Genomic DNA, 14,286 nt, shown 5'->3' on the forward strand with positions numbered 1-14,286 from the left:
TTCTCTGTTAAGGTAGGCATAGGACACACGAAAATTGGTTTCGTATAAACGCCCTCAAGAAATTCGAAGAACGCCAATGAATGACAAGTCACTAGGCACCATCGATTGTTCTTGTGGAAGAACCTGAGACAATGAACTCCATGACAAATCTTGCAATGAAAGAGAGAGCCGCAATCGAAAGCACGCAAATCTTTAGCGCTCCCTACAAAATTAGGTGAGCTTCAAGACTTTTTGCAATATAACGACGACACCTTAACGGAAGTCCCAGGCAAACAAGCGATTAAGTTTGTGTTTCGTATGCTTATTTAGGAACGGCGCGGCATTGTGACGTGGTCTGAATCGCATGCTCTTCATGTCGGGTCTTCAAGTGTATGTCCTGCGGACTGTACTTTAGAAGAACAGTGACAGGAATGCGGGGAAAGTTTTCTCTGCAAAGAGACTTCACGAGCTCAGCATGGACCTTTATGGATAGTATTTCGAGATTTGTGCCTGTACCGTATTTCGGTGTCTGTACCTGTAAAATGAGAACACAGAGCGGAGGAATAGGTCAACGAAGTAGGCAACCAAGTATAGGGGGGCTGAAAGCGTGATGAAACAAGCAGGAGTCATAAAAAACAAGGTGCATTACATGAAGAGGACAGAAAATAAAAAAAATTATCGTGGACAAGTATAACTAGAGGAATGAATCTAGGAAGAATGGCACAAACAAACAGGGACAAGTTGGCTCATCCTTGTTTTCCGTCTCGTTCATGTTCGTTTCCATCATTCTTCATTGATGGTGGATTACAAACACGTCCAACGGTCAATACCTCTAAAAGAGTTTAGAAGGGAAAATATTACGACACGCGTTTGGCATTTGATTGTTTGAACGAAGCGCTTGGGCGCCATCACTCGCGAAAAGGGTAAGAATCTAACTGGTCAGTGCTGCAACCGCTGTTCTAAACATACCCTGTAAATAGTTGGGCGTCTTGCTGACTCGTCCTTCGCGTAACATTGAGGTTGAGGCTGAACGTTCGCCGTCCTCGCCACGGAGATCCGAAGCGGTAGCACACTCGTATTCTCAGCCATGGCTTCCAATGGAACGACGTCTACGCCACCTACACATGCGGCGCCCACCACAACGTACGTTACGGTTGCTAGTCTCTGTAATCCTGGCACATTCTCCACGAAAAATGACGTTGGCGTCAACGACTGGCTCAGAATGCATGAGCGAGCCAGCCAAATCCACCATTGGGACCCTACCATCGTGCTTGTCAAAGTGTTTTATCTGGACGGCACATCACGTGTCTGGTGAGATCGAGCATGAGATCGACGTCTCCAGCTGGGACACTTTAAAGGAGCGGCTTCGCGACTTCTTTGAGAACCCGTCAGGTCACCAACAGGCTGCGCGAAAAAGCTTGCCACTCGTGTCCCGCCATCGACCGAAACGAATGTCTCCTACAAACAGGAAGTGCTCGCGATTTGGCGGAAAGTCGACGAGCACATGAGCGAGGTTGACAAGGTGGGCCATGTCCTAAAAGGTATCGTGGATGACGCCTTCAATTTGCTTGTCTATAACGACGTTTCTACCGCCACGGCAATCGTCAAAGAATATCGCCGCTTCTAGGTAGCCAAAAGCCGCCACGTTGTGCAACAGTTTTCCCGGCCCCTAAAAACCCATGTCATGTCCTCTGGTGCCGCTCTTACCAGCATACGACCATTTCAAGTGAACTTCACACGTATCGTTCATCGTGGGATCGAAGCGGCCAGTCTGAACCCCCTTCATCCACGACCCCCTGGCGGTACCTTGGACCAAGCGGCCCACACTATTTCCGTTATTCAAGCAGTTGGGCGGCAAGAAATTACAAACCATTCGTATCCCTACCACCTGCTCTGTCTCCCTACCTGATTCGGCACCCATTCCCATGCCCACAACATGTAATGATCAGTATTTCATTCCTATACGACGCTAACCTGCTAGAAGGTGATCTCCAGACGACAAACCGATCTGCTTCCGGTGCCACCGCGTTGGCCATGTATCCTGCCACTGCCGCACCAACTGGATGTCGCCACACTGTGGCTCATTACATGCTCCTCGCCCATACGCGGCGCTCGCCGATATTCACCTCGCCGTCTGTATCCTACTTCTGACGCCCCTGATGGCCGCTCCTCCGTTTTATCGCCGTCGCCTCAACGCAATAGCTTCCCGTAACCCCAACCTCGCCGCTTTTCCTCGCCAACCCGACGGACGGTAAGCTAGGCCATGCAGCTCTAAAGAGGTAGTGCTGCATCACGTTCGTCCTGTCGAAATCATCCGTTGATGCTTTTCACCAACAGGAACATAAATGAAGTAGACATAGACGGTAATCCGTTGCCGGCATTAATTGATACTGGAGCCCCAGTGTCGATAATGAGCGGTAACCTATGTCGTCACCTCAAAAACGTGTTTACCCCTGCCATCACTCGAGCTATACTCGTCGCCAATGGCGCCACTGTTGCTGTCAGGGGTATATGCACTTGTCGCATAGGAATGGCTGGCCGCCTATTTCCAGTCCTGTTCACCGTGTTGACGAGTTGCCCTCATGACCTAATTTTCGGGCTCGACTTTCTGACGACGCATTCTGCCCTCATCGACTGTTCCACCGGTAAGCCATGCATCAAGCTTCCTCTTCTTTCAGACGTTCACCCTGAACAACCGAACACCCTCTGCACTACAGCTTTTGTTGACTTACCTCCAAACACCCTAACCTTCGTTGATTTGGCTTCAATGGCAACCGTGCCTGATGGGGACTATGTAGTCGCACCTATTCGTGACGTCCTCCTGGCGCACGACATCTCTATGGCACACTCCATCGTAACCGTTGCTGCTAAACGGATGTGTGTCCCCATTATTAATTTTTGCTTGACGAAGCAAGCATCCCCTGAAGGAATAGCGCTGGCCACGTGCCGCTCAGCGACAGAAGACCACGTCACTGCTTTCGCAGCCGACGCGTCTCGAGATCCTCCTGATTACCCGCAGGATGCCTTGAACCTTGACGGCCCATTACGTCCCATGGTCGCTCCGTACCTCGCACTTGACCATGAAGCCGCACAAGGTCGCATTTCGCTTTCTTAGCGCGACATATTTGAAACTGACAATCGACCACTTGGTCAGACGACCCTTGTTAAGCATCGCATAAACACTGGTGATGCGGTTCCCACTCACCGCCGACTTATCACTTGTCCACGGCAGAGCGGCAAGTTATTCAGCAGGAAGTAAACGAGATGCTCGCCAGAGGCATTGTTCAGCCCTCGTCTAGTCCTTGGGCGTCACCAGTAGTGCTCGTCACAAAAAGATGATACGTGGCGTTTCTGCTTTGATTACTGCCACCTAAACCGAAAAACTAAAAAGGACGTTTACCCTTTACCACGAATATACGAGGCTCTTCATTGTCTTCACGGTGCCAAATACTTTTCGTCCATCGACCTTCGATCTGATGATTGGCAGATTTCCGTCGATGAGCAAGACCAAGACCGCTTTCGTCATTCCAGATGGCCTCTACCAATTCAAGGTTATGCCGTTTGGTTTATGCAGTGCTCACGGCACGTTCGAACCGATGATCAATTCTTTACTGCAAGGTTTCAAATGGTCAACTTGTCTGTGTTACCTTGATGACGTCCTGCTGTTCCCTTCTACATTTGAGATGCAGCTTGAGCGCGTCGCAGTTATCCGTGCCGTCTTCCGCAAGGCTGGGGTCCAATCAAACTCAGTGAAGTGCCACTTCAGGCGCCGACAGATTACAGTGCCAGGCCATCTCGTTGGTCCTTCCGGAGTACAACCCGACCCGAAGAAGCTTGAAGCAGCGACGGCTTTTTCTGTACCTCAGTCTGTCAAAGACGTCCGCAGTTTTGTGGAGCTCTGTTCTTATTTCCAACGGTTCATGGAAGATTTTGCAGCAGTCGCTCGACCAGTCACTGAACGTCTAAAGAAGGACGTGCCTTTTACGTGGGTTTCCCCTTAGACTGCCGCATTTTCACGCCGTATCAGGATTCTCACTAATCCACCGGTCTTGGCCCACTTTCACCCGTCCGCACCTAAGAGGTCCGAACCGATCGCAGTGGTTATGGGATCGGCGCTTTCTTATCGCAACGCCAACACGGATACGATCGCGTTATTGCCAACGCTAGCCGGCTCCTGACAACTGCAAAGCGCAACTATTTCATTACTGACCTCATATGTCCGGCTCTCACCTCGGCTGTTTCGATTTCCGCCCATATTTATATGGTAAGCCTTTCTTAGTAATCAAAGACCATCATTCGCTCCGTTGGCCTTCGTCGCTTAAGGAACCTACTGGCCGGCTCAGTCGTTCGGCCATCCAACTACAAGAACATCCCTAAATAGAGTCTTACAAGTCGGGATGCCAACACCGGGACGCTGATTGCCTTTCTCGCTACCCAGTCGAAGACGCGACCTCTACGTCTGATACTGACACCGCGCCCGCGTTCTCACTGCTTTTCCACTGCTACACGCCGCCGACAAGCAGCGCCGTGACACGACCTTGCATATCATCATTGACCGCCTGGAATCGTCACTTGCCGACAGTTCCCTTCGCTTAGTCACATTTCAAGATGGAGTAGTCTGCCGCCACAATATTCACCCCGACGGCCCTGCATTACTCCTTGTGATCCCTAAACTCCTTCGCTCGGCTATTGTCCACGAATTTCACGACGTCCCACTGCCGGTCACCTGGGTGTGTCACGTATGTATGACCGGATGCGCCGACGCTTCTTTTGGCCAGGGCTTGCTCGCTCTGTTCGAAGATACTTTGCGTGTGAGAAATGGCAGCGACGCAAACACCATCGACTCTCCCTACTGGGTACCTTCAACCACTCGACATTCCCGCGGAACCATTATTTCGGTTTAGTTTGGACTTGGCCATTTTCCTCTTTCTACCTCTGGGAACAGGTGGATCACTGTGGCCACGGATTACGCCACGCGATACGCCATCAGCCGCGCATTTCCTACAAACAGAGCCACAGATGCCGCCAAGTTTCTTCTATGCGACGTGATTTTATTGCATAGAGCTCCGCGACAACTTCTCACTGATCGTGGCCGTACATTCCGCTCAAAAGATATCGCGCACATTCTGCAATCGTGTGCCACGAGGCACAAGGCAAACAAATGGCCTCACGGAGCGTCTCAATCAAACTCTCACTAACATGCTCGCGAAATACGTCTCTTTAGACCACACTGACTGGGGCCTGGCTCTACCGTTTGTCACATTTGCTTGTAATTTCACGCGCCATGACACAGCCGGTTATTCCCCATTTTTCCATCTGTTCGGCTGGGAACCAGCACTGCCTCTCGACACAACCCTCCCTGTTCACGCAGCACCGACCAGTTATTATGCACTTGGCGCCATCGCCCGCTGTGCCCACGCTAGGAAAATCGCCTCTGGCCACTTTCTGAAAACTCAAGAGCGTTAAAGGCGTTTGTACAACCGGTGACACCGAGACGTGCACTTCTCGCGTGGTGCTTTGGTGCTTCTATGGTCTGCTTCGCGTCAGGTCGGCCTGTCATAAAAACTGCTGTCTCATTACAGAGGCCCACACCCTGACGCCCGTCACCTACGAGATCACCCCTGACGCCCCATCTGCTTCCCATTCCAGTGATACCATGCACGTTACATGAATGAAATAGTATCACCCTCCCAGTGATAACATTAACACGCTCCGGGACGTCGCTTCTGCTGCCGGCGAATTATGCTACACGCGTGTGGTATTTGATTGTTTGACGAGGCGCGTGGGTACCATCTCTCGAGAAAAGAGGAGGTAGAACGAAATGAGCCCGCGCTGTGAATCTAACTGGTCAGCGCTGCCCGCTGTTGTAAATATAACCTGTAAATAGTTGCTCGTCTATGTGACTCATCCTTCCCGTAGCAACATTTACTATAATACGAAGGGAAGTGCACTGGCATTTGGGGCCCGAGCTGGTTGTGCGAGGACAAAGAACATACCGGTGAAAACATTCAGAACAAGGTGGATGATATGTCGGCTGCAGAAAAAATCCGGAGACCAGACAGCGCATCCTTGTAGAATGCGAAAGTATTCACCCAGTGAGAGTCGTAGGTAACGTGCACCTTTTAGCAGTGCTTGGATTTCATGTGGACCCAACCGGTCAGCAGTCGATATAAGCATGATTCGTTTGCAGTATTGGTGGGTAAAATGAGCAGGGAGGAATCTTATGCGACAAGGTCCACTACAGGTATAGGGAGCTGTACAATGCATATAAAGAGGTTTCCAGGAAGAGAAAGCAGAATAAAGCGACGTATACAGATATGCTAGGAAGAAAAGCTTCTTTAGCACACCAGGAGAAATAGTTGTGTTGTTTCGCTAAGAGCCCGAGGGGGCGCCTACGGCATGTCGTCTGCTACTGTGTGTACGTGCGGCAAGCCTCGCCTGATACTCGCAGTGTATGTTTGATTGCCCTACGGGGCCCGAGCACCAGTTTTTATTGTGATAAAAAACTATACGCACACTCCAGGTGCATTTCTGCCGTCGCAGACGGCGTCGTCACGACGTTCCGCATTGAGTCCAAGGCCGATAACATCGTTGCCGCTCTCCGTATGCTGCATGTGCCAGTCAAAGCGTGTGAGGTTTAGCCGAAAATGGCGGCTCAACTTCGCGCATCCAAACTGAAGCTTTGCGTTAAAATGAGGTATTGCAGCAGATTTGACGCTCACCTTCTAAACAGTCCTCCTATGTTGGCAATACTTTCCTAGAAGCGAGAGGCATCTGGTGAACAACGGGGCATGTCACTCAAAACTTGTGAAAAACGGGATGGTTTCCGGATGCATACGCATGGCAGTCGTGAAATACTGTCGTCATAACGTGAGAATTAGTGTGTTACAGTGTTGGAGGAAGGCTGGGTTCAAGGACATGGTCATTCTGCAGCTTGCAGGTAAAATCCTGCGGAAGTTCAAACCCTCCATATGCGACTTACAGCAGCGCATTAGTCCGGATAAAAGAAGCGAGAACGTAATGGCAATGCCAGACGTTTATTCTCTCTCACGAAGATTTTGGAAAAGTGGGGCCTATGCATGGCGTCAGTTTTCTGTTTTCAGCGCTTACTAAAGTGGGTAACGTGGGAGCATCTGTCCAAAGAGAGAGAGAGAGAGAGAAGAAATAGGAATGAGACAGGCTGTAACTGAGCGCCGCGTGTGTCACCGTTCTCCTTCTTTGTACTGTGTCGGCAGCGCTGCCTTCATGTAATATGGAAAGCCACCAACTCGCCTAATCGGCCGTTCTCCACAAAATCTACTACCCACTTCGTATAGCTAGCTGTCCACCAATTTACTATCGCAATCGATGCTTCGCGTTTCAGGCGAAACTTCGACTATTTTGTAATCCACTGCAATCGGCTGAGTGTTTTATGGCACGGAAGTACAACAAACTGCCTGAAGTGGCAAGCAAGTAGTTAGAGAATAAAAGCTTTTTTTGTAGAGGTGTAATTTGTTTGAATATTTTACACCAACCTGCATGCATAACCTGTGCCTAAACGCTACCCATCTCACTATGCACGATGATTACTTTCTACTGACTTCTATTTACGAATAAGTCCCTGCACAATATATTTCTTACCACTTGATTTTGAATTAGTCATGCTGCATTAAAATATGTTTTTTCTCTGAAGGTATTAGCGAATATTTCTATTTGGAAATGTTTTAAATTTTATGCATGGCCAGCGTCACGAACAATCTAAATATGCATCAGCTAGTGCAAATTCATGTGTTATCGATGTGTTCGTGCTTGGTGTACATGGTGTACCTGGTGTACTTGGTGTACAGCAAGTTACCTTTAATCTGCAACCTAATTGAAGTTGCCTTATTAGTGGTCTCAATGGCGTTTATAAAATTTGTATATCATGTTATTATTAAAGTATTTCCATTGTTACACTAGCTTTTTACATTCAATCGTGAAATGTCGAAAGAAAAAGTACCAGCCGTAATAAGTGATAAAGTCCTACCTTTCGCAGCGATGGCTGAGCTTAATGGTTAAAATTGCGGAGAATAGAAAATTATTCTTCACTTTATTCCGCATGGAACTCGTAGAAGTGGCTTCAGTATTGCGCGACCAGTGAAATGCGTCTGACGAGTCTGTGTGGAGGAACCAGTTCCCCGTACCATGCAGCCGCTACGCAAGGCACATAATTTACCACGAAGAACTATTCTTAACTTAAAGCAGCTAACGAAGTATTTCTGATTCATGTCTTCATGCAGAGAGGTGCCGGTGGATATTTATGTTCTTGTTGTGCACAACGAAGAACCCAACATCGATTTCCACGAGTGCACAATGGTGCCACCAAGTTTACTAAGCGCAGATCTCCTGATGCACCTTAGAAAAAGCACTTTCTATGGCCTCCGCATGGTAAGCAGTGACACTTTGTGTTTTCTTTCTGCGTCTTGCGAAATTACGATGTTATGTTTTATATTCGACATGTAAGGTGATAGAGACTAAAATAAATATGAAAGGGTAGTTCATCCGGTACTAAATGCAATGAAGCAGCCAAAATGGTGAACAGGCATCAGGAGTAACGTTTCAGGAGCAGAAGCTTAACAGGGAAGCGGTAATGGCTAGGTAGCACTTGAGTTTGATGACTTGTACAGTGTCATCTCCAGCAATACTTGAATGCCTTTCAAATGTGAAATGATGCTTTTCTATATTTGATATTGAAGTGAAGAGAAGATGACTATGATGACCCTCTTATGGGGCAAAGGTTCGTGTACTCAATGGTTCGGTTGGTTCTCTTAGGCGGAGCCTGCGAGAACCCAATTTAGGACAAAGCCGTTGGTTTGAACACACACACAAAGACTTTTAATCAAACTAAAAAGACTAAATAGAAGGAAATAGAAAGCATGCATAAAACAAACACTCAAGCGGACATTGCGGTAAGGAACACACATAGGTATTGCATGAGGTTAACGAGGGCGCGAGTCCGGGCTTTCCACGATTACCCTCAGCTTCCGCGACTTTAAGCAGTAACTGTAGGTTTCTCTCGTCTAATACAAGCTCCTGCTTTTTAGCCTCGCTCTCCGCTGCCCGCTCTTCTCGCTCCGCGGCCCGCTCTTCTCGTGCACGCGCTTCCTGCTGGTTCAGCCATGCCCTCAACTCCGCACCTTCTAGCCCCATGCGTTCGGCTAAGGCTAACAAGTCTCGTGTGCTAGCAGCCATAGTTCCCAGCCGCTAGAGAAAAAAGATCCAAATGAACGGCTTTGTCCTGTCGCGGACGCCAATTTGTGATGACCCAAATATGGGGCCAAAGGTTCGTGTTCTCAAGGGTTCGGTTGGTTCTCTTAGGCGGAGCCTCCGAGAACCCAATTGAGGACACATCCGTTGGTTTGGACGCACACACAAAGACGTTTAATCGAACAAAAAAAGGAGGCATAAAGTAAATAGCAGGAAACAGAAAGCATGCCTAAAATACACACTTAAGCAGACATTGCGGCAAGAAACACACCTAGGGCTAGCATGAGGTTAACGAGTGCGAGAGTCCGGGCTTGCCACGAGGGCGGGGACGCGTCAGAGTCTCGACGCGGTGACGCGGCGACAAGCTGGCGAAAGGAGTGGCGCTGGTCTCACCAAAGGTTGCGGCGTTAGCTGACCGACCGGGCGCCCGGAGCGCGCTAGCTCTGGCTAGGCGAGGTAACGCTGGCGGCTGGGTGGCAGGAGCAGACGGCGTCGGCGTTCTGGCCGGGCGGCTGGCGTAGAACTCGGGCCCGTAGCCCGACTGTTCCCGTCTCGCCCACGGCCGCAGAAGCTCGGCCGCCGGCCTCGGGCAGCCGGCGGCACGACAGACGGGGCGGCGTTCTGGCCGGGCAGCTGGCGTAGTACTCGAGCCCGTAGCCCGACTGTTCTCCTCCTGCCTACTGGCGCAGCTCAACGGCGTTGAGGAGCTGACGGCACGCTCGTGTAGACGGTCGACGCACAGGAACGGGTTGGCAGGAGGCCCCGGTCGGGTGAAGTCCTGGTGGGCTCGGGTCCGGAACCCGACGGCCCGTCTTCAACGCCCGCTCCGGTGGTTGACCTCCTCCTGCCGTCGCATCCTGGGACTCTCCTGGCGTCTCCCCGGCGTCTCCCTGCGTGTCCTCTTGCGTGTGCTCCTTGCGTGTCCTCTCTGCCTTGCGCACCAGCCTTTTTCTTCTGGTCTGGCCGATTTGGCATTCTCGGATTGGCTGCCTGACGCCCCGTGGTCTCTTCTGATTGGTTGCTTTTCTTCTTTTTGTTGTTTCATGCGCCGCGCGTTCTCGTGCCGGACGCACTTCGGCGTCGTTGTCTTCCTTCTTCCACCTCGGCGCGCGTGCACTCAGTGTCGTCTGCTCCTGACCATCGCGCTCCCAGCACCATGTCGCGCACCACACATCACGATGACAAACATATGCCTAATGGGAAGCCAAATTTTCGGTGAAGCATGTGATAACACTGCGCTTGTAGGCAGATATTAGGTATGGTATGGTATGAAGAACTTTATTTAGCTCCTGAGGCATCACTCTGGGACTGATGCGGGCCGCTCCCACGTCGGTACAGAGAGGCCGAGCCCCTCTGCCATCACACGGGCCCTCTGGACAGCTCTGAGTTGGTCCGCCAGCACTTCACTGTGCAGCATTCGCTGCCACCACTGCTCACCTCGAGAACCATCACCGGCCAATGCCAAGCAGCGCCACAGCATTGGTTGTAAATCGAGCAAACTCCCACACTTACTACAATAGACTGAAACCCCGCAGTCCGGATTAATTTTATTCATGATGACCGGGTTAGGGTACGTCCGTGTCTGCAGAAGCCTTAATGTAACCGCTTGCGGCCTATTTAATTTAGGATGTGGCTATGGGAATGCCCTGCGCCCTAAGTAATAGTGCTTGGTGATTTCGTTGTAGGTTAACAGTTGGTCCCTGTACTCAGGAGCGGGAGATCCAGCCCCTTCAGGGAGTACACGGCACACTAATCCTCGTGCCTCCATGTGCGCCACCTCGTTGAGGTCACGCGGGGCTCCCTCCACTGTCCCCATGTGCGCGGGGAACCAAGTAATGGTATGCGAAGTGATATCCCTACCCTGCAGCAGTCTGTTAGCCGGTTCCGCAACAAGTCCTCTCGAGAAGGCTGTAATCGCAGATCGCGAGTCGCTAAACACCAAAACTCTTCTAGAATCAATTAGTGCTAGAGCAATAGCCACCTGTTCAGCAACCCCCGGATCTTTGGTATAAATGGAAGCATCATTTCTAACGCTCCCTTTGCCATCTACTACCACCACCGAATAAGCATTTTTGCCATTAATCCATGTGGCGTCAGCAAACGCAGACTCCTCCTCCTGATCCTTTGCCTCTCGCAACAAAGCCCTAGCTCTCGCGACCCGCCTCCCTACATAGTGCACGGGGTGCACATTCCGCGGAAATGGACGAACCATGATATTTGCCCTAAGGTTCACGTTCAACTCGTGTAGGGGCGCCCTATCGTGCGACACAGCCACCGATTCTTCATTTGACTGTAATATATACCTACCCGCTGGTGTACCTAGCAACAGCTCCGTCTGTGCGGTACGTTGAACCTCAGCAATTTCATCTAAAGTATTATGCAAACCCAGTCGTAACAACATATCGTTTGACGTAGTCATAGGCAGACCAAGCGCAGCCTTGATGGCTTTTCTGATTAATGCTTCCAATTTATTTTTCTCCCCTCTATTCCAATTTAGCATAGCTGCCACATACGAGAAATGACACATAATAAATGCGTGAACTAAGCGCATCGCACCTTCTCCTAAACCCCTATGCCTATTAGAGATCCTTCTTATAAGTCTTATGGCCTCCTCCGTTTTCTATGTAATACGCTGAATGGTTCTAATGTTCGATCCGTTCGCTTCAAGTACAAAACCCAGGACCCTGATTGCTTCAACTTTAGGTATAACCGACCCTTCCCTAGTATGAATTCTAATGCAAGGCTCAACTTCCGGTACCCAACCCCTCGGCCTACGACCTAGCTTCTTAGATTTGAAGATCAACAACTCCGACTTTTTAGTGGAGAACTTGAGCCCCATTAGACCCAGATACTCCTCCGTAAGCGTTACCACCTGCTGCAGCCTAGCCTCAAGCTCTCCATCACTACCACCGACACTCCATATAGTAATGTCATCCGCGTAGATAGAATAGCCAATATCCTGGACAGTGTCCAGTCTATTAGCCAACTTCGACATCGCCAGATTGAATAACATAGGCGAGAGTACGGATGCCTGTGGAGTACCACAGCAACCCAATTTAAGGACTTCCGAATTTATCTCCCCAAACCTGAGACATGTCTTTCTATCGGTAAGGAAAGCCTTGACAAAATTGAAAAGCCGCTGCCCCATATTCAAGTCCGATAGCACCCGTAGAATGAAAGAATGTCGGATTTTATCGAAAGCTTTTTCCACATCAAATCCAATTAGTGCCTTAGTATCCCTTGTTCGCCGGTCAAGGATCTGATGCTTAATCCTGATCATAGCATCCTGAGTCGAGCGGCCGCGCCGAAATCCTATCATCGAGTGCGGAAAGACCCCATTGCCCTCAACATAACGCGTTAGCCTATTTAAAATGGCATGCTTAGCGACTTTTCCCAAACACGACGTCAGGGAAATGGGTCTGAGATTTTCAAGCCCTATGGCCTTCCCCGGTTTGGGTATCAGAACAGTAGTTGCTAGTTTCCACTTTTCCGGGAAAGAGCCTTCCTTCCATAGGCAATTGATCTGCCACGTAAGGAACTCAATTGACCCATCGTCTAAATTCTGTAGCATTTTATTCGTAATGCCATTCGGCCCTGATGCCGATCGACCATTAAGATTCTGCAGCGCCATCCTTATATCACTTTCAGTGAATTCCGCGTCCATAGCGGCATTTTCGTCTCCACTATATTCCAAAACCACATCAGGCGTATCGTGCCAGGTCTCCAACGGAAGGTATCTCTGAGCCAAATCATTTAGCAACTCCTGCTCCGTGGAGTCCCGACAGGCCTGATGGACCAGCTTACCTATCACAGTCCTCTGATTAGACTTAGTGTTTGTCTCATCTAGTAAATGTCTGAGCAAACTCCAGGTGCCTCCCCTCTTAATGCGACCATCAATAGAATTGCACACTTCATCCCATTGCTGCTTGCACAGTACCCGACAATGGTCTTCAATTTCCTGATTAACCACAGCTATACGCTTTCTAAGCCTTCTATTTAATCTCTGACCTTTCCATCTCGCGAACATCGACTGCTTTGCTTCCAACAAAAGTGCCAGGCGACTATCCATGTGTTCCGTGTCAATATCGGTCTGAACCTCTTTAGTGGACGCCTCAACGTCACTTTTAAGCTGACTAGTCCACTGTTCCAAGGTCAACTCATTTCCCTCATCATCGTTTCTCTGCGCTCTTCTTTTCCTAAATGCATCCCAGTCAACCATCCTGAATGTGCGCTCCTTTTTATTAGCCACTACCAAAGTAATCATAAGTATGTAATGATCGCTACCAAAATCTATATTAGAATTGGACCAGGACGAATCCAGCACCCCCCGAACAAAAGTGAGATCAGGTGTCGAATCTCTACATGTCGACGTGCTACATCTGATGGGATACGAGGGGCCTGTAATCAGAGTTAAATTCAAGTCTAGTGCCTGCAGCCATAGTCTCTCCCCCTTAATAGTGCTATAAACATACTTCCACTCATGATATAGTGCATTGAAGTTCCCTCCAATAAGCAACGGTGCATCATTAGCCAGATTGGTTGCCTTGGTCAAGAGAGATTTGAAACTCTGCTTCGTGTCCCGGGGGCTACTGTACAGGTTTAGCAGGTAAACGCTCCTCTGACATGACCTTTGCCGACCTAAGATTACTTCCACCATAATATATTCAATCTTGCAATCTGCCATGTGAAGATCATGTCTAATATAAGCCACCCTCCTATTAATGAGAGTAGCGAGTCCTCTGCCCTGTTCATTATCCTTAACTTCCGCTTTGACATTCGTTAAGGTCACGTTAGACGTCAGTGTTTCCTGTAACATAATAACTTGAGGCTTTACACCATGCGTTCTAACAAACTGCTGCAGAGACGCCTTCTTGTGATTGAACCCCCTACAATTCCACTGCCAAATACTAAATGAACTATTTATTAGAGCCATCTTGACCACGGAAATTTGGTGAACTAGGTTTGAGCTCAAGTCCACTCGGCGACTTACCCTGCTGGGCTAGCGGCCGAGTGCACTCTCGCTCCATAACAGGGACCACTGTCTCGTTCAGATATATTTCACTTTTGCCTAATCTCTGATCC

The 14,286-nt window shown here is 49.5% G+C and overlaps 1 protein-coding gene across 4 annotated transcripts in view; it reads left to right on the forward strand.

Moving 5' to 3' along the window:
- LOC139053363 (uncharacterized) overlaps window positions 1-14,286 on the forward strand; it is a 200,738-nt gene that overhangs the window by 148,297 nt on the left and 38,155 nt on the right. For all 4 annotated transcript variants that reach the window (XM_070530374.1, XM_070530375.1, XM_070530376.1 and 1 more), the window contains one exon: window positions 8,238-8,385. In XM_070530374.1, coding sequence (XP_070386475.1) covers window positions 8,238-8,385 — 148 coding nt within the window. The remainder of the gene's footprint in view (window positions 1-8,237; window positions 8,386-14,286) is intronic.

The sequence above is a fragment of the Dermacentor albipictus genome, unplaced genomic scaffold (genome assembly GCF_038994185.2).
Source record: "Dermacentor albipictus isolate Rhodes 1998 colony unplaced genomic scaffold, USDA_Dalb.pri_finalv2 scaffold_98, whole genome shotgun sequence".
NCBI lineage: Eukaryota > Metazoa > Arthropoda > Arachnida > Ixodida > Ixodidae > Dermacentor > Dermacentor albipictus.